Source organism: Mirounga angustirostris, unplaced genomic scaffold (assembly GCF_029215605.1).
Source record: "Mirounga angustirostris isolate CCGP_5_RB_7025 unplaced genomic scaffold, mMirAng1.0.hap1 SCAF_9, whole genome shotgun sequence".
NCBI classification, from domain to species: domain Eukaryota; kingdom Metazoa; phylum Chordata; class Mammalia; order Carnivora; family Phocidae; genus Mirounga; species Mirounga angustirostris.
Window position 1 is genome coordinate 4,143,246 of NW_026991717.1, and position 19,987 is coordinate 4,163,232.

Below are 19,987 nucleotides of genomic sequence, written 5' to 3' on the forward strand. Positions count from 1 at the left end.
GATACCAAAAATAAAAGATGTGCCCAAATTGGCACAAGTCTTGTGAATTGGACTTACAAGCATCCAAATTTAGTTTTACATGATTATCTTTCTTTAAGTTTTTTGGTGGGGGAAGCAGGGTTTGGAAGATCTGGGTAAAGCAATAAATTCTCTTTGTATTAAAACATACCATATAAAATTTTGTGTATAATTACGGAAGTTTCGCTGGTGGAGGACCAGCTAAGGATCCTTGCTGGGGAAATGGGAAAGGCAAGGCTAAAGTTATGCATATATAGTTTCCTAGGAATTCAAACCAGGTTTAGAACTGGAGGCTAGTGCCAAGCCCGCTTTGCGGTGGGAAAAGATGCTCTTTCTGTCCAATCAGACAAGGTTCTTATGGTTTTAAAAAGGTCATCCCCAACTAACATAGAAGAATCTGAGAAGTTTAATTGTCCAGCCGTTCTTCACCTAATAAAAATTCCATTCTGCAGGGTTTTTTTTTTTAATCAGACTTTTGGGGGCAAGCCCTAAGCATTTATACTTTTGTTGATTTAGTTTTAAAAAATAGTGTTCTGGTTTGTTTTTAATTTCATTCCTCCTACTCTGATGTCACTAGCATTGATAGTTGGCAGTATACCCTTCCTAATGTTTTCTTATGCTTATGTAAGCATTTGTATATATAGATAGATACACACACACACACACACACTAATAATTTGATGCAGTTAACATTTTCTGATCTGCAACTTGCTCTTTTCACTTGTCCTTGATAATAACTGCTAGCTTTCCGAGTCAATACATACAGATCTTGGCTATGGATAGGCCTAGCATGGCTGCAGCGTAATTCAATTAATCATTTCTATACTGATGGCCCATTGTTTCTTCTTTTGGCAGGAGAACTTCAGTGAATATCTTGGTTTGTTTATCTTTACATGCTCATGCTCTTCTATAGAATAGATTGGTTCCTAGAAGTAGAATTGTTAGGCATGTGGCATGTATGTTTTTAATCTTATAGTATATGAAATCATACCCACTTCTTAAATGTAGCAGTTTATCTTTCGTTTATGTAGTCGTTTATGTGGGTGCTGATTTCCCTACACTTACAGTTAAGCACGTTTCTAGCTTAGGAAAATAATTCATTAAAACCACAAAAGTGATACAAGGGAAAATATGAGAAAATTTTTTTGTAGTCTTGGAATAAGAAAGGCCTTTTAAGCAAGATACAAACCCATAAGCCTTAAATAAAAAGATTTAATAGCTTTTCCTATTAAAAAATTAAGAATTTCTGCTGGCCAAAAAAAAATGTTGAAGATGAAATCAAGACAAATGATAAATGGGTAAAAAACACTTGTGGCATATGATAGAAAAAGGGCTGAGATACAGATATACACAAAATGAGCTTTTACAGGTCAATAACAAAAGACCAACAACCCAGTAGAAGCATGAATATTGGATGTGAAAAAACAGCTTATAGAAAACATAATACAAATAACTCTTAACATATGAAAAGATGTTCAACGTCATCTATAATTAAGAAAGTGCAAATTAAAACACCATTTTTCACATAGCAAGTTGAGATAAGCTGTATTGCTAATCCCCATTATTAGTGAAGATACAGGAATATGGGACTCATAGGTGGAAGTATAGTTGGTACAATCTCTGTAATTGACATTTTGGTGGTTTTAAAAAATTCTTTTTGAACTGTTTTTAGCTAAAGTATGTACACAGTTTTACAAATCAACCTTTGCTTATAATGAAGTACAACATTCTCCTTTCTCATCTTATTAACTCATTGACTAGACAGTGTCTGTTGACTTTCTATCTTAAGAGACAAGGATATAACCAACTTGCTCTACTACCCTCATATTCTCTCCTCCTACCTATTTTTACCCCAAAGTATTATGAAAATTTTGAAAAAACAGAAAAGTTAAAATATAAAGTGAACACCGTATACCCACCACCTGGATTCTACAATTAACATTTTGCTAGGTTTGTTTTATCACACTCTGTCCTTCTAACAATCTCTATCCATCCATCAATCCACTTTATTTTTTATGTATTTTAAATTAATTTGCATAGAATTTCATCCTATATACTTCAGCATGCATATAATTAACTGGAATTTAACATTTATTTACATTTTTGAGGAAAGTTGATGCACAGTGAATACATAAATCTTAAGTGTTTCATATGATGAGTTGTGACACATTTATACATCTGTGTAACCCAAACCCGTCAGTATATGTCGTATTACCATCACCTCAGAAAATTTTCTCATGCTTCTTCCCAGTCACTCACAACCCCTGAGTCCCCCAAAAGTTACATGTTTAGATTTGTTTCACCATAAAGTAGCTTTTCCTTCTCTAGAACTTCATATAAATGGAATCATGCAGTATTCCACTAGTACTCTTTTATGTAAGACTTCTGTCATTTAGCATTTTAAGATTCATCCATCTTATTGTATGATTATCATTACATCTTTTTATTGTTGAATATTATTCCCTTGTATGAGTATACCACAGTTTGTTTAGCTACTCATGCTGATGAATGCCTGGGCTGTTTTCAGACTTGGACTCTTTTGAATAAAGCTGCTGTTGTACATCCTTGTACAGATCTTTGTGTGGAGATTTGCTTTCACTTCTTCTGGGTCAATGCATAGAGTATTGTGACAGTTTGGTATGTTAAAAGATGATCACGACAGATACCACTTCATACCGAATAGAATGGCTGAAATTGGAAAGGCTGGCCATACCAAATGTTGGTTCGGATGTAGAGCAAATGGAGCTCTCATATGTTGTTTGAAAGAACAATATGACACAATAACCACTTAGGAAAATAGCCTGGCAGTTACTTACAAAGTTAAACGTTTACCTATGCCTTACCCTGTAATCATGCTCCTGGGTATTTATCCAAGAGAAGTGAAAGCATATATTTAAAAAAAAAAAAAAAGTGCAAGAATGTTTATAGCAGTTTCATTCGCAGTAGCCAAGCCTGGAAACAATACAAATGTCCATCAGTATATCCATAGGTGAATGGATACAGTGGAAGACTACTTGGCAGTATAAAAGAATACACTACTTATATAATATGAAATCATCTCAAAAACACATTGAATGGGTGCCTGGGTGGCGCAGTTGGTTAAGCAGCCAACTCTTGTTCTGGCTCAGGTCATGATCTCAAAGTCATGGGATCAAGCCCCGTGATGGGCTCCAAGCTCAGTGTGGAGTCCACTTGAGTCTCTCTCCCTCTCCCTCTGTGTCTCCCACTTGTACTCTCTCATCTCTCTCTCTCAAAAATAAATAGATACTTTTTTTAAAAGATTTTATTTATTTATTTTGACAGAGAGAGACACAGCAAGAGAGGGAACACAAGGAGAGGGAATGGGAGAGGGAGAAGCAGGCTCTCCGCTGAGCAGGGAGCCTGATGTGGGGCTCGATCCCAGGACCTGGGATCATGACCTGAGCTGAAGGTAGACGCTTAACGACTGAGCCACCCACGTGCCCCTAAACAGATAAATCTTTAAAAAAAACAAAAAACAAAAACAAATACCAATCGTTGAGCAAAAGAGGCCAATAACCAGAGACTTCTTCCTTTTTTTAATTTATTCTTCTTTTTTTTTTTTTAATTTTAAGTTTGGGAACAGGCAAAACTGTTCTATGGTGACAGAAATCAGGAAAAGTGGTTGCCTTTGGTGGGCGTGAAATAACTGGTAGGGAGTATGAGGAAACTTTCTGAGATGACTTAAATGTTACATACTTGATTAGGTTGCATTATATGGCTTTTTGATGTATCAAATTCTTACTCATTTAAGATTGGTATATTTCACTATGTATAAATTTTTACCTCAATAAAAGTGAAAATAAACCCTAAAAACAAGTGTATTTTATACCTCTTCAAAATTGAACCCATGTGGACAGTTGCTTAGAAAACTGGGGACTGAGGGAGAGTTGAGGGAATATGCCAAATTTTTAGACATTTCAATTTAAAATGTGACTTCTGAAATTTAAAAAAAAAAAAAGAGGACCTGGAGAAATAAAAAAAAATAAAAAATAAAGAGGGGATGCCTGGGTGGCTCAGTTGGTTAAGAGTCTGCCTTCGGCTCAGGTCATGATCCCAGGGTCCTGGGATCAAGCCCCGTGTCAGGCTCCCTGCTCAGTGGGGAGTCTGCTTCTCCCTCTCCCCCCTGCTCATTCTCTCTCTCTCTCTCTCTCTCTCAAATAAATAAATAAATAAAATCTTAAAAAAAAGAGGACCTGGAAGTTTAAATGAAGATCTTCTATGATGATCATAAACCAAATCCCTTACTTTTTACAACCTGAGTTTTTCCAGTTGTCCAAGACTGGCTCTCCCTAAGGTATACCATGAGGATGAGGGGTGAGATAATACCCAGCATATGCTCGTCCAGAGTCAGTAGTACTAATGAGGGACTGCAATAAGTCATCTGGCCTGTCCCCTACAGAGAGCCTACCACAGGGTTAAAATCACTGCATTCTAAGTATATCTCGACCTCTCAAAATTATTTATAATTCTTTTAAAGATAAAATTGTCAAGGTTTCTGAAAGTTTTGTGGAGTAAAAAACAAAATGTCTTTATGAAATTGCTCTATCAACTAATAGGTGGTGGTTTTTATGTGCTTAAAGATATTAGGGACTAGTTTTCTAGAGATTTTTTGAATTGTTATTTTGGAAACTATTTCCATATGAGCAAGGAGCCTGATGCAGGACCTCATCCCAGGACCCTGAGATCATGACCTGAGCCTCAGGCAGATGCTTAACCGACACCCAGGCGTCCCAGAGATTATATTCTAATGTGAAGAGGCAAACAAAATACTCAATGTCAGGAAAATGTTCAGAATCAAAATAAAAGAAGAATGAGGAAATAGAGAATGACAGGGGAAGAGGTGCTATTTTTTTTTAAAGATTTCATTTATTTGCCAGAGAGAGAGTGAGCACAAGCAGGGAGAGCGGCAGAGGGAGAAGCAGGCTCCCTGCTGAGCAAGGAGCCCAATGCGGGACTCGATCCTAGGACCCTCGAAGGTAGACACTTAACCACCCAGGTGTCCCAAAGGGGTGCTATTTTTTTTTAAGGATTTTTTTTTTTTTAAGATTTTTATTTATTTATTTGACAGAGAGAGAAATAGCGAGAGAGGAAACACAAGCAGGGGGAGTGAGAGGGAGAAGCAGGCCTCCCACGGAGTAGGGAGCCAGATGCAGGGCTCAATCCCAGGACCCTGGGATCATCACCTGAGCTGAAGGCAGACGCTTAACGACTGAGCCACCTAGGCGCCCCAAGAGATGCTATTTTTAAATGGGTTGTAAGGAAGTCTCTCTGATGGGGTACTATTTGAGCAGAGATTTGAACAAAGTAAGGGAATGGGCCAAGGGCATTTCTGAGAGGAAAGGCATTGCTAAAGGAGGAAGCTTGGGTATCTCTGCCTACCTTTCTGGCTCTTAGGACTCCTCACCGTCCACTGCACCCTCACCCCCAACTACTATGTGGACTACAGTGAATGAAACCATTAAGCTACCACATGTATAAATTTGAGCTGCAGTGTGGAACCCCTTACCCCCCCAGGATCCTGATTAGATTCCCCTGATGTTGGTGCCTGTATTTTCATACCCTTCTATTCACCCTATTGCTGAGAGAGGGATTCCCACCATATGGTTATGGGAATGCCTCAACACACATCATTGGACAGATGAGATAGACCACAGCTTATTAATTACATAAACTTACATCCCAGAGGAAGAGGAAACCATGTGCCATACAGGGCCATGTGGGGGTTGCATGTGGGGGTTGCACTGAGGAACAGAATGAACAGCCAGGGGTAGTGGAAGTAGGATTTGTAGTCTGAAGAGAGTGGGTATCCCACAGAAGAATGTGGTTGGCTTGTTTGAATAATTTGAAGGGTTGGCAATATTGAGCTTCAGGTCTTACACCACAATCTGAGCCAAATAAATTTTTTCCCAGGGAGAACTCTGATCTCAGCAGCATCATAAGAGTTCTCAGAGATGGATCCCTTGATTAAGATAGGAACTTGGATATCTGAAAATAATGAATAAGGACTTAATATGTTTTAAATTAACAGAAGATAGTAACCCAGTTTTAAGAACCATAACTCTTTAGCAAGGAACTTTTGTTTGTTTAAAAACAAATTTAGGGATATGACAGCATGAAGTCTAGGAAGTTATTCTAGTGAAATAGGCATTTCTGCTATCTACATGGATTATTCTGAGAGTAAGGAATACCATTTTCTACCACATCTTGTTAGGAATAGACAGGATACTCCAAGACCCAATTTGTTATTTTAACAGAGAAAACCAAATTCTGGTTTTGTGTTAATAAATATTTGACATTAATGGATTTATAAACTCACCCTAACTGAGCCAGCTATATCAAAAAGACAAAATAACAAGTGTTAGCAAGGATGTAGAAAAAAAGGAACACTCATACCCTGTTGTGGGAATGTAAACTGGTGCGGTCACTATGGAAAACAGTAGGGAGGTTCCTCAAAAAACTAAAAATAGAAATACTATACAATCCAGCAATTCCAGTGCCGGGTATTTGTTCAAAGAAAATGAAGATAGGGGCGCCTGGGTGGCTCAGTTGGTTAAGCAACTGCCTTCGGCTCAGGTCATGATCCTGGAGTCCCGGGATCAAGTCCCGCATCGGGCTCCCTGCTCGGCAGGGAGTCTGCTTCTCCCACTGACCCTCCCCCTCTCATGCTCTCTCTATCTCACTCTCTCTCAAATGAATAAATAAAATCTTTAAAAAAAAAAAAAAGAAAAAAAAAAGAAGAAAATGAAGATAACAATCTGTAGACATATATGCATCCCGGTTTATTGTAGCATCATTTATAATAGCCAAGATATGGAAATAACCCAAGTGTATGTCAATAGATGATTGGATAAAGAAGATGTGGTGTAATGTATGCAGTGGAATATTACTCGCCCACAAAAAAGGATGAAACCTTGCCATTTATACAACATGGATCTAGAGGGGTTTATGATAAGTGAAATAAGTCAGATGGAGAAAGACAAATACCATATGATTTCACTTGTATGTGGAATCTGAAAAACAAATGAAAAAACAAAACCCAGAAACTTATAAAATTGAAAAACAAAACAGACTCATAGAGAAAACCTCTCATAGAGGTTATGAGAGTGGGGAGGGGTTGGAGATGGGGCGGGCAAACAGGTGAAGAGGATTGAGAGGTACAACCTTAGTGACAAGTCGTGAGATGTAAAGTACTGGGTGTAGTCACTAATGTCACTTTGTATGGTGACAGATGATGACTCACTGGGGGGATCATTTCATAATACATAACTGTTGAATGGATATGATGTATGTGTGAAACTGATAGGATATTGTATGTCAGTTATAGTTCAATTAAAAAAAAAACAAACTAAACCAGCTTTGGCAACATTTTAGTATTTCATTGCATATTTTTAGACTATTTGTAGTTATACAGTTCAAAGCAAGTAAACTTTCCTTTCTACAAACCTACAGCTTTCAGTATTCATTGAATATTGGGTTTTATCCTTCTTAATCCTCTCCCACATGCTGGAATAACCCAGATACTTGACTTCAAGTACAAAACTAATCTTTTCCCATTAATAAGCAAAACACATCCCATTACCTTGCCTACCTGGTTATACTTCTGTGCCACCACTGTTCTTAGTATAGTCTCAATCCCCCTATTTATAATTTAACCAAAGTAACTAACCTCTGTTTCACAGAGAGTCAGATACTTGAGGAATTATTGTCGTATATGTTTTAGCAATCCGTCAAAACTCATGGACAAGCATAACACACATAACCTTTCTCTGCCTTCTTAGACTAGCAAAAATATTCACTACATAATATATGAAAGTTAAAATTCTATATATTTTATTTATTTTTTTATTTTTTTAAGATTTTATTTATTTATTTGACAGAGAGAGACACAGCGAGAGAGGGAATACAAGTGAGGGAGAGGGAGAAACAGGCTTCCCCCTGAGCAGGAAGCCCAACGCGGGGCTCGATCCCAGGACCCTGAGATCATGACCTGAGCCGAAGGCAGACGCCTAATGACTAAGCCACCCAGGCGCCCCAAAATTCTATACATCTTAAAACTACACATCGTTACCAATGTTTCAGTATTCTGTTTTATTTAGAAATTATTAAAGGATACAAAGATTATCCATTAATTAATTCAGTTTAATACTAGTCCAGTGTCCTAAGGTTAACTATTGGAAATTAATGTTTAATCTAACATAACACATGCTATACTGTTGATATAGAAAAGCTTGCCAGAAATATAATTCATTTATGTTCTCCTTAATCTTTAACATTATATGGAAGTAATATTAGCTTATCAGTAGACCTGTTTAAGAAGTTACAATGTAATTAGTGTCTTCATGAGAAAACCCAAATTTTACTTAAAAAAATAAAATATTTGCTTATATTACATTCAACAATGATTAAATCCAAAGTTGTTTTTACACCAATATTATCACATCTGATTTGTTCACTTTGATTACTTAAATTTGGATTTTTTATAGAGATGCCTCTGACCTGTTTCTGTGAGAAGGATTTTTTCTTAGTAATATAATAAAGTACTCCTTTAATAAAAAATAGAAATGTTGACATTTTATACATTTTAAAGCATTAGGAAAGCAATCCTGCATTGGTGCATTTTTGCAATCTCCGTGCAAAAATCCTGCAGATATATTGAGACTCATATTAATCACAAGAAATGAAGGCAATCCACCCACAGGAACCACAGCAAGAGGATGGAACATCTTATAATGTAATTCAAAATCAGCTGGAGGCTTCTTAAAACACTGATTCTTGGGCTTAACTCTCAAGGTGTCTACGTCAGTTGGTCAGGGTTCTGGACTGAGAACTAGCATTTCTAATGAGTCCCCAGGTAACACTAATGGTGAAGGTCTAGGGATGAAACTCTGAGGTTTTCTAGGAAATAAGAGGTTGCCTCCCTCTCTTAGGGCTATAGACTTGTAGACTCCAAGGGATAGAGGCTTGGTCTCCAACTGACATCCCCTGAGTGTCTCTATAATGTTCAAAGCAGACAAATAAATAGAGAACAATAAGGCTACCATATTTATTTTTAAGATTTTATTTATTTGCGAGAGAGAGAATGAGAGACAGAGAGCATGAGAGGGAGGAGGGTCAGAGGGAGAAGCAGACTCCCTGCTGAGCAGGGAGCCTGATGCGGGACTCGATCCCGGGACTCCAGGATCATGACCTGAGCCGAAGGCAGTCGCTTAACCAACTGAGCCACCCAGGCGCCCAAGGCTACCATATTTAAATTACTATACATTCATTTTTTTTTTCCTGAGGATTCTTAGGTTTATATTAGATTTTTATATTCCTTTATATTATATGCAAATATATAAAGAAACCTTATATATATAAATATGTATGTTTTTATATTTTTTTCCTTTATATCAAATTTTTGTAAGTCATATTAGTATCTATAAACCAATAAAAAGAGCTCTTTTATTTTAAGAAAATTATATCTAATTTGTTAAGACCCTTTCCCGAAGTAGAAAAATGTTTCAGAATCACAAAAGGGGAGGGGTAAGGGAGGGGTTTGTACTGTCAAATACAAACACATAGAGAGCTTATGGCTTCAGGTCCAGGTTAAAGGAAACACAGAATACACACATTCACTGATCTAGGTCTCCAAAGGGCTTTTCTTCTTTCTAATAGAAGCAAGACATTCTTCTACAAACTAAAACACTGATATACCAGATTTTTGCCATGTCATACCCAAAGACAAGAGGTCACCATCATCCTGTAATGGGGAATAACATTTGGCTGTGTGCAAACCAGAGTCAGAACCAAACATAGCCCAGAACCAGAAACAAAAGTAAAAATACAAAGTACAAAGTCAGGAGAACAAACAGTAGAGAAAAACAAACTCTGAAGATAAAGTTCTGTTGCCACTTGCTCTTCACTGTAGGAGCCAGAAACAGTGGGAGGTACATTTTTTTTTTAAGATTTTATTTATTTATTTGACAGAGAGAGACACAGCGAGAGAGGGAACACAAGCAGGGGGAGTGGGAGAGGGAGAAGCAGGCTTCCCGCTGAGCAGGGAGCCCGATGCGGGGCTCCATCCCAGGACCCCGGGATCATGACCTGAGCCAAAGGCAGACGCCTAAGGACTGAGCCACCCAGGCGCCCCTGGAAGGTACATTTTTTAATAGATTCAGGAAGATGTATCTATTCCAAAATTGCCAAAGTCTAATTTTCAAAAGAGTTAAAAACAAAGACTCAATAAAACGCAGTGAGTACATGTCTCAACACATTATTTAACCTCTTTCTTGGAGTGGGGGGGGGAACAGCATGGTGGTAAGGCCAGTTATACTATTTTTTGATGGTATTTATTATAGGGACACAAACTTATATGTTTCAGGGGCCGGGTAGGCAATATAAATAAGAACACAGGCATTTATAACATTATCTAGAGCGTGGTGGGCGTGTAACGTACTCGAGGGCACATACTTTGTCTAAAGGTGGCAACTCTTGAAAATGTTGGTGAATTGTTACCTTGTGGGAATGCTTATTTATCCCTGTCTTTAATATTTTTTTCACAGAAGTGATTAATCTGGATTTTAATGTGAATCTTCCTGTTTTAAAGTGTTGATAACTAATTCAGTTTAAAATAAAAAACACTGTATCGGCCAAACAAAACTTATCTTCAGGTCAGAAATGGCCCAAGGGCCATCACTTTATGACTTATACAGTAGATATTACTTGTGTAACATTATAGCAGAAGAGTTTAACCAAAAGTTGTATTTTTGTTGGAAAGAAAATTTTAAAAGATTTCTTTTTAAATTGTTTACTTTCACTTATTTTATAAGAGTGACAAAAACATGACAGTGGTGTTTTGTCAAATGGTATGCCCACCACATACTTAACATGCATTTCCATTTAAGTTCTATTTTTTGGCCATTAAAAATGTAGTTATTCACCTTCTGGAGATCTGTTTCACAACAATGTGAATATTGTTACTACTGAACTGTACATGTAAAAATGGTTAAGATGGAAATTTTTATGTTGTGATTTTTACCATATATTATCATACACACATTATTGAATGTTTAGTGAATTGATTCAGATTAAATTACTCATTTTAAACTGTCTTTTTAGGGTAATAGTGAATGTAATGGGAAAAAGCCTGGAGAAAAGGAGATACTTCAAAAGCCCGCTATAGTGGCCTTGTTGAAAGATCATGAGAACTTGTTTAGGGAACTAAATTTACTCATGGGAATGGTGATCAATTTAAGAGACATGTCTGGAGCTGAACTGGAGAATTAGGTGAAAAACTGAATATGGGGCTTGAGGAAATAATAAAAAGATGAAGGTTTCTTTCTTAGTAACAGACTATACCAATAATTAAGATAGAAAACAAAAACAGATTCAGGGGACGTTAGTTCATTTTAAGACAAGCCGTGGTATTTCAGGACTTGAAATTGAGAGGCCACGTGCAGCCATCTCATTTTACAGATGGGAAAGTCAAGGCCCCAAGAGATGAATGAGGTGATACCTTTGATGTCTCAGTTTAGATCAGAAGCAGGACTTCACACATTCAGACTCGAAGTTCATCTTTACTCCGCACACAGAGTGTCTGCTCTGACACAGGCTTCCCTTGGTTCCAAGGGAGCGTGTGATGGATGGTGTCCTCCCCAGGCTGCTGCTGTGTGTGAGTGAAGGGGGCCTGCACAGCTCCTCAGGAGACGGGCTACCATGCCCTGCCTCTTGCTCTCTGAGTTGCAGGTGTGCCCCTTCTCCTCTTTGTAGCCTTTTCAACTTAAGCTGCTTGGAGGGCCTGTAAATGGAAGTGGTTTGTAGACATCGGCAATTTCATGCCTGCAGTTCAACATAATCCGGTCAGAATTATAGGAGTTCAAAGGAAAGGCTGGGGCTGCAGATGGAGATTTGTGAGTCAAGGACCATTTCCTGAAACACTGTAAGGACTTATGAATATGTAACTATATAACTAAGGAATTTCAACTTTATCTTATTAGAGTTTCTCAACCCCAGCTATACATAAGAATCTGTAGGTCTGGGATGCCTGGGTGGCTCAGGCGGTTAAGCGGCTGCCTTCGGCTCAGGTCATGATCCCAGGGTCCTGGGATCGAGTCCCACATTGGGCTCCCTGCTCAGCGGGGAGCCTGCTTCTCCCTCTGCCGTTCTCCCTGCTTGTGCTCTGTCTCTCTCTCTGACAAATAAATAAATAAAAAATCTTAAAAAAAAAAAAAAAAAGAATCTAGGTCTTTGGGGGAGGACTGAAGTGTGTATGTGCGTGTGTATGTTTTTTTTTTTTAAAGATTTTATTAATTTATTTGACAGAGGGCACAAATGGGAGGAGCTGCAGGCAGAGGTAGAGGGAGAAGCTGGCTCCCTGCGGGGCTCGATCCAGGACCCTGGGATCATGACCTGAGCGGAAGGCAGACGCTTAACCAAACTGAGCCACCCAGGTGCCCCTGAAGTATATTTTTTTTAAAGTTCCAGAGGTTTCATATGCACAGATAAGAATGCTCTAAGCAATGAGAAGCTATAGAAGGATTTGAAGCAAGAAAGTGAGATAATCAAATGTTTGTTTTAAAAGGTAATTCTAGGGACACCTGGGTGGCTCAGTTGGTTAAGCGTCTGCCTTCAGCTCAGGTCCTGACTTCAGGGATTGAGTCCCACATTGGGCTCCTTGCTCAGTGGGGAGCCTGCTTCTCCCTCTCCTTCTGCCTGCCACTCCCCCTACTTGTGCTCTCTCTCTGTCCCTCTGACAAATAAATACATAAAATATTAAAATAAATAAATAAATGGTAATTTCTGGAGCTCCTGGGTGGCTCAGTCAGTTGGGCGTCAGACTCTTGATCTCTGCTCAGGTCTTGATCTCAGGGTCATGAGTTCAGGCCCCATGTTGGGCTCCACGCTGGGGTGGAGCCTACTTAAAAAATAAAATAAAATAAAGGTAATTCTAGCTTAAATGGGTGGAGAGAGAAACTTGCAGTAGTCTAGGCAAGAGTTGATAATTTTTAATGACAATATAATATTGCATTGAGTTAATTTTCTATAATCTCTATCGTGCAACACATGTTTCTGGGTGTGTGTGTGTATAAAAATTCACTGTCATCTCCAAAAAGTGCATCTTTTTGGGGTTTTTTTGTTCTTGATACTCTTTTTAATTATTTCACTAGGACAGATTCCTAGCAGTAATTCTGTTGAGTCAAAGGAAATGAGTAGTTTTGGCTCCTGATTATGTATTATCATAATGGTTATAATCAATTTACAGTGTTACTCTCCATGTGGTGGGCCAGATATGAACTTTGGAATCATTTGTAAAGTTCAAAAAAATTATTGGGATTTTGATTAGAATAATTTTATTTTGAAGTTATCAGAATAATGTTTATATCATGTTTATGCTATTTTACATGATTTAACTGAATATTTAATAACTAAATTTATCTTTAACAGATTGATGAACTCCCAGAGGGAGCTGTGAAGCCCCCAGCAAACAAATATCCTATCTTCTTTTTTGGCACCCATGAAACGTAAGTCAACAAAACAACTTAAAGCTTCAGCAGCTCTAATTTGGATCTACTAGACTACGATGTTTATACCTGATCTATGACATTTTATATGTTATTAAAAGGATCACAATTATATAAAATTACCAAGCTTAATAATGTATTTTTCTTAATGTGAAGATTTTTCACTCATTTTGCTTTTGAATGTTATTTCTGTGTAAATGTTGGACATCACCCAGAATCTCCTTTAGGACACAAAAGGGTAGTCTCCTTACCACTCCCAGTAATTTCTTTTGTTGCTCTTATATATTTCCTTTCTAGAGAAACTTCATCTATTTATATTTCATACAACAAAGTTATGTTGTCTCAGGTTCTTTTCAATTTGTTGAACCCTGAAGCAAACATACCAACTTAATAAGGTTTTAAAATTGTATTGGTTAGACTACAGGCTAAACTACTGAATAATGGAACCTGAAAATACAGTGTCTCAAATAATATAGAAAATTCTTTCTTTTGAAACAATCCAGAGATAGGCAGGTAGATCAAGGTGGGTAGACTACTCTGCTCTAGGGACCCAGGTTCCTTCTGTCACATTGTCCTGCCATTTCCAGGAGTGTTGCTCTTGTCTGCTTACTTAAAAACAAACAAACAAAACGGGGCTCAGCAGCATCTGTGCATCTTCCAGGTAGAGGGAAAGGGGGGAAGAAAGAGAAAACATGAAGAGCAGGTAACTTCTTTGTACGGAAATAACAAGGAAGTTGCATATATCACTTACACTCACACTCATTGCAGTGGCAAGAACTCAGTCATTTGGCCACATGCTGCTGTCAGGAATTGGGAAACATATCCTCTAGCTGGGCAACTCTTAATGGGGAAACAATTGGAAGGAGTACACAGTAAAAATGTGTATGGTCAATCAGAGCAAGGACATAAATGGAATAGGAATTGCATGTGTGGGGGTGCCTGGGTGGCTCAGTCATTAAGCGTCTGCCTTTGGCCCAAGTCATGATTCCAGGGTCCTGGGATCGAGCCCCGCATTAGGCTCTTTGCTCAGCGGGAAGCCTGCTTCTCCCTCTCCCACTTCCCCTGCTTGTGTGCCCTCTCTTGCTGTCTTTCTCTCTCTCTCTGTTAAATAAATAAATAAAATCTTAAAAAAAAAAAAAAAAGGAATTGCATGTGTGGGGGGGGAAAGCTACAAACTGTCATGAAATTTTACAACTCTTCAAATATAGGATCCTCCCTTGTGTTCATTTGAAAGAGTAGAGCCAGGCGTGAACTTTTTCTTAGCTTGCAGTGTCTGCCTGTCTGACATCTTCTTCATTTTTATCTGGAAAAAGCTAGCCACAGGGCGCCTGGGTGGTTCAGTTGGTTGAGTGTCCACCTCTTGATTTTAGCTTAGGTCGTGATCTCAGGGTCATGAGATCGAGCCCTGCATTGGGCTCCATGCTCCCCGCGGAGCCTGCTAGAGAGTCTCTTTCCATCTCCCTCTGTCCCTCCCCCAACTCATGTTCTCTCTCTTTCTAAATAAAAATAAATAAAATCTTTAAAAAAAATAAAAAAAAGAAAGCGAGCTAGCCAGGAGACAGAAGGCCCTTAAGACATATTTATTTCTTGGCTTCATGTGAGAAATAATTGTTTTTTTCAGAAAGTTGGTTTTATTTTCTTTTGTTGTTATCTGATAGACACTGTGTACATACTATGCACCATGTTTTCCTCCATAGAGATCGCTAGAAAGCTTGGACATGTTTTATCTGTAACAAGTGCAAAGGGCTTTGTGATACATATGTTTCTATTTGCCCCATTCCTGTCTCCAGTTTACATCTATATCATTATTGTGCTTTTTGTCTAGGACCTATTTCCAAATGATTGGATTGTATTCCTGGAACCAGGCAGGATTTAATAAACAAGATTATCACATTTCCAGTATATAGGACAAATCAACCATTTACTAACATTATGTGGTCACTTTTATTTACTTACTAAACATTTTCTAGGCATTCCTGAAAGCGCTACATAACTAAAGAGTTTCCACCTGGTATATTGCTGGTGAATGTAACAGGATCATTTCAGCGAACAGTGTGAAGGGTTTCACAGAGCTGTTTTTTACAGCATCCTTAATAGAAGCCAGTGGCATCATTCCAAGGCTCAATTCAGTAAACCCAGTTCTACCACGGAGCAGTATAATATCGTCCATATGTGGGTTTTTTGCTGGTTTGATCATCCAAAGGTAGATTTTGAAACATCTAGAGGAAAATGAATTTCACAAAACCTGCCATAAGTTTGTTTCAGCAGAGCGTTTCTTAGGTATTGGGTGTCCCTGAACCTGAGACTGTATGCCTGGGCAGGTACCTAAAGTTCAGCCTCTCTGTGGAGGCAGAGATCATGTAGGGGTTGCTTACTCCTGTGGACACAGTGCTTAGCACAGTGCCTGGCTAATGGTAAGTGTTTAAAATAATAGCTGAATGGATGAATTAAAATTTAATTAAATTAAAATGAAATAAATGAAAGGGAGAAAAAATACATGAAAGGTGAGGAACTTAGCAAGAAAGCTGTGTGCAGGTCAGCCAGAGGAGCACCCCCACGCAGACTAGAATTTTCCTCAGAACATCGACTTGAATTTACTCTAATGCCCAGACAGATAGGTCACTGGAGCCCCCAAATTCTTCTGCTCCACATTACCACCCCAGCGGTTTTAGCCTGGACACTTTTCAAGGCAGCCTTGGCCAGGAGAAAAAAAAATAATATCCTTAGAGCATGGAGCTTTGAACAATTTTATTTCTTGGCCTACACTTTAAGATTTGTGAAACATGCAGGAAAGTTAACCAATTGGGAGAAAATTTGATTTGAGGAAATATCTTTCTATAATCTAGGAAAGAACAAGGTTATGTATCAAAAATACGTTGTTTTAGAACAGTACATTCAGGGCTCTTGTTTTTGGCAGCGGCTGCCATGGCCATTTGAACCATTAACCCTGCCTCAGTAAAGTACAGGCAAGCTCTGGTTAGCAGCAGTAACTGGTGGGAACCTCAGCAGCTTAGCCCGTAGTTAATTCCTACACGCAGAGTCAAATGCTGGAGAAAGGTCAAAAACCATAGTCTAATAGCGCGTGACAGACTTTTCGAAAAGTAAAATGGACATACCCGAAGTCCATTTCTTTCTCATGTTCCATTTGTCATGCAAGACAGTGACATGCCTTTGATTAAAATGTCCAGTAACCTAATAAATTATGTCTGGATTCAATGAGAGAATCGTGTTGACCAAGCAATTAAAGGTCAAGGGAGTTTTGGCGGTTGGGCTCAGAAAGCTTCCGCAGGTATTTTTATCAACTTGAAGTTTTTGATCAGCTAGGCAATGAGGAATCAGTACTAAGACCCAGTCAGAAAATGGAATTTAAATATATATGTGTGTGTGTGTATATATAAATATATATGTATAAAATATCTATATTTTGGTGGGAAGCAAAGTTTATTAAGCAATAGCATCAAGCGATAGTACAAAGCTCCTGAAGAGGGAGGGGACCCGAGAGGGTTGCCCAGAAAATGGAATTTATGAAGATTAACAGTAAACTGTTACCTCACAGTCCCAGAGCTTTTATATCTCCAGCTCAGACCTTTCCCCTGAGTTCCAGAATTACCTCTCCAACTGCCTACTTGACCTCCTCACTTGGATGTCAAACCAGGGTTTCAAACTTAACATCTCAAACTGAGCTTTTCACCTTCAAGTCTGGTTCTCTCAAAAATCTTTCAGTTCAGTAAGTGCCACCTCTGTTCTTCTCATTTCTCAGCCTGACACCTTGGAGACAGCCTCACCTCCTTCCTTTCTCCCACACGCCATCTCCAGCCCATTGACAGTCACGTCGGCTCTTTCTTGAGCGTGAATTCAGAATCCAGCAGCCCCTCACCCACTGCACCGCGCACACCCTGGTCCGAGTCACCACCATCCCTGTGGTGGGCTGATTTGTCTCCCTGCTTCTACCCTAGTGCCCACTTCCTCAGTCTGTTTCCAGCACAGCAGCTAGAAGGATCCTATTAAAACACAGATCGTCACTTCTCTTCTCAAACCTTTCATGGTTGCCCGTCTGTCTCTGAGCCTCAGTAGCAACCTTCAAGGCCCCACATAATCTGCACCTCCCGGTCCCCTCTCTGACCTCCTCTCATCCTGCTCTCACTCTAGGCACGCTGGCCGCTTCGTTTCTTCAACACGGCAGGCACCCCCACCTCGGGGCCTGTTGTACTCGCTCTTCCCTGGGTCTGTTGCCCTCTCCCCCCGGAGACTGCGCGGTCTGCTTCCTCACCTCCTGTGCTGTTTCGATGCTCCCCTCTCAGGGAGGCCTTCCATGATCAGTAGATCTTAAATAACCAGATCCACCCCCAGTCTTGCCATCCCCTTCTCTGCTTTATTTATGTGAGCACACAGTACTGTGTTTTTTCTTCTCTGTGTTTGTCCAAACCCTACTCGCACTCCTAGAATGTGTGCTCCATGAGGGTAGAGACAGTCGTCCGTGGGTTCCCTACAGAATTCGCCACACCTCAGCAGTGCCTGACACATTATAGATGTTCAGTCAGATTTGTCAAATGGAAGGATCTGTGACTCTTAGTTTGAAATGTAAGCTTCTTGGGTGTCAGCCAGGGTATGGGCCTCTACCATCTCATTCACCAGGTTAATATGTTATAGGTGACAATGCTGAAGAGACTCTAGTTTGAATGCTCAGATCTTTTAGCCAGTCCCAGGATTTACTCGAACTCATTTCCTTTTTCTGGTTATGATTAAATTAGGATAAAGTTTAAATTGCATAACATTCTATTTGCTAGATCTGATTTTTTTCTTATTTGTGCCCCATTAATCACTAATATGATTTTTTAATTTATAGAAATAATAGTGAATAAATATACTAATGTGATATATAGAGTTAAAATCACTTTTGTAATCCAGTGTTTATATTTTTACTGTAAATCTCACAAAACCTTACCAGTGGAAGGTTAACATAAGTAAGTCTTAGTTTAAGATGATGATTTAAGTGGTCAACGTTTGGACATCTTTAACACTATGTGTGTAACTAAAAGTCAGTTTTAAAACAAAAAAATAAATTGGTAATTTAAAAGTAAAATAAAAGTACCACAGTCTAGAGTTGCTGGCTTATATAGCCAGCTATCCAGTTTTCCTGCCTAGAAGCATATGTATAAACTTTTTTTAAGATTTTATTAGAGAGCGAGCAAGAGTACGAGCAGGGAGTGTCAGAGAGAGAGGGAGAGGAAGAAGCAGACTCCCCGCTGAGTGCATGAGCCCAACAGGGCTCCATCCCCGGACCCTGAGATCATGACTTGAGCCAAAGTCAGACGTTTAACCGACTGAGCCACCCAGGCGCTCCATATATATGTAAACTATTTTATGATATGTGCCCAACTCAGAGGGGTTATATATACTTTGTTTACTAAAATATGCTGTGATACCTTAGTTGATACTGATATTAAAAATAGCTTATATTTGAAGGTCAAAGTGTCAATTCTATTTCTAATATATCTCTGCAGTGCATTTTTAGGTCCGAAAGACCTTTTTCCATATAAGGAATACAAAGACAAGTTTGGAAAGTCAAACAAACGGAAAGGATTTAATGAAGGATTGTGGGAAATAGAGAATAACCCGGGAGTGAAGTTTACTGGGTACCAGGTAATGGTTTGCTTCATTGTTAGATCTCATTTCTTTGGTTTTTAACTCTCTTTGGGGTCTTTCTTACCTGTCCTTTGTACTAGTAGTTACCCTCCATCTATTTGAAATCAGAATTCTTTTTAACTCCAGTAACATTTTGGATTAAATGTAATTCTGTTACTCAAGAGGGTTCAAATCAAGTGGTCACTGGAAAATTGAAGTTGACGGTCCTTTATTTTGAAAATTTTAAGAGTAAGCTGAACCCTTTCAGATTAAAATAGAATGATTCTTTTCACAGTCTGTATTCTTTGCTATGTTTTTCAAAAATGTAATTAGCCAATATCTTGCTATTTCCTAGGCAATTCAGCAGCAGAGCTCCTCAGAAACTGAGGGAGAAGGTGGGAATACTGCAGATGCAAGCAGTGAGGAAGAAGGGGATAGAGTAGAAGAAGATGGAAAAGGCAAAAGAAAGAATGAAAAAGCGGGCTCAAAACGGAAAAAGTCCTACACTTCAAAGGTGACTGAGAACCTTTTCCATTGTTATTAATGTTATATGCATGTTCATTAAGGTTTTAGATTATTCTTAATTCATTCCTTGGGCGCACAGAAGTATCCTAGTTCTGTGGACCTCTGCCTCTAGAGACCATAAGATAGCCAAGGGGAATAGGACAGGTAACCTTAGATGTGAGGGCATCTTCAGAGCTGATCTGGCACTGAAAATACCACTTCTCAGTTGGAGAAGGACTGTTCTTTCATCAAGGGTACAAGAGTAGGTATGCCTCCTACAAGAACCTCCAAATGAACTCTGAAGAATTTAGGAATATAGG

The 19,987-nt window shown here is 38.9% G+C and overlaps 1 protein-coding gene across 1 annotated transcript in view; it reads left to right on the forward strand.

Annotated features, from left to right (window-relative positions):
• HDGFL3 (HDGF like 3) overlaps positions 1–19,987 on the forward strand; it is an 81,556-nt gene that overhangs the window by 39,641 nt on the left and 21,928 nt on the right. The window contains exons 2-4 of the mRNA XM_045899311.3: positions 13,462–13,538; positions 19,043–19,181; positions 19,519–19,677. Of these exons, the coding sequence (XP_045755267.1) occupies positions 13,462–13,538; positions 19,043–19,181; positions 19,519–19,677 (375 nt within the window). The remainder of the gene's footprint in view (positions 1–13,461; positions 13,539–19,042; positions 19,182–19,518; positions 19,678–19,987) is intronic.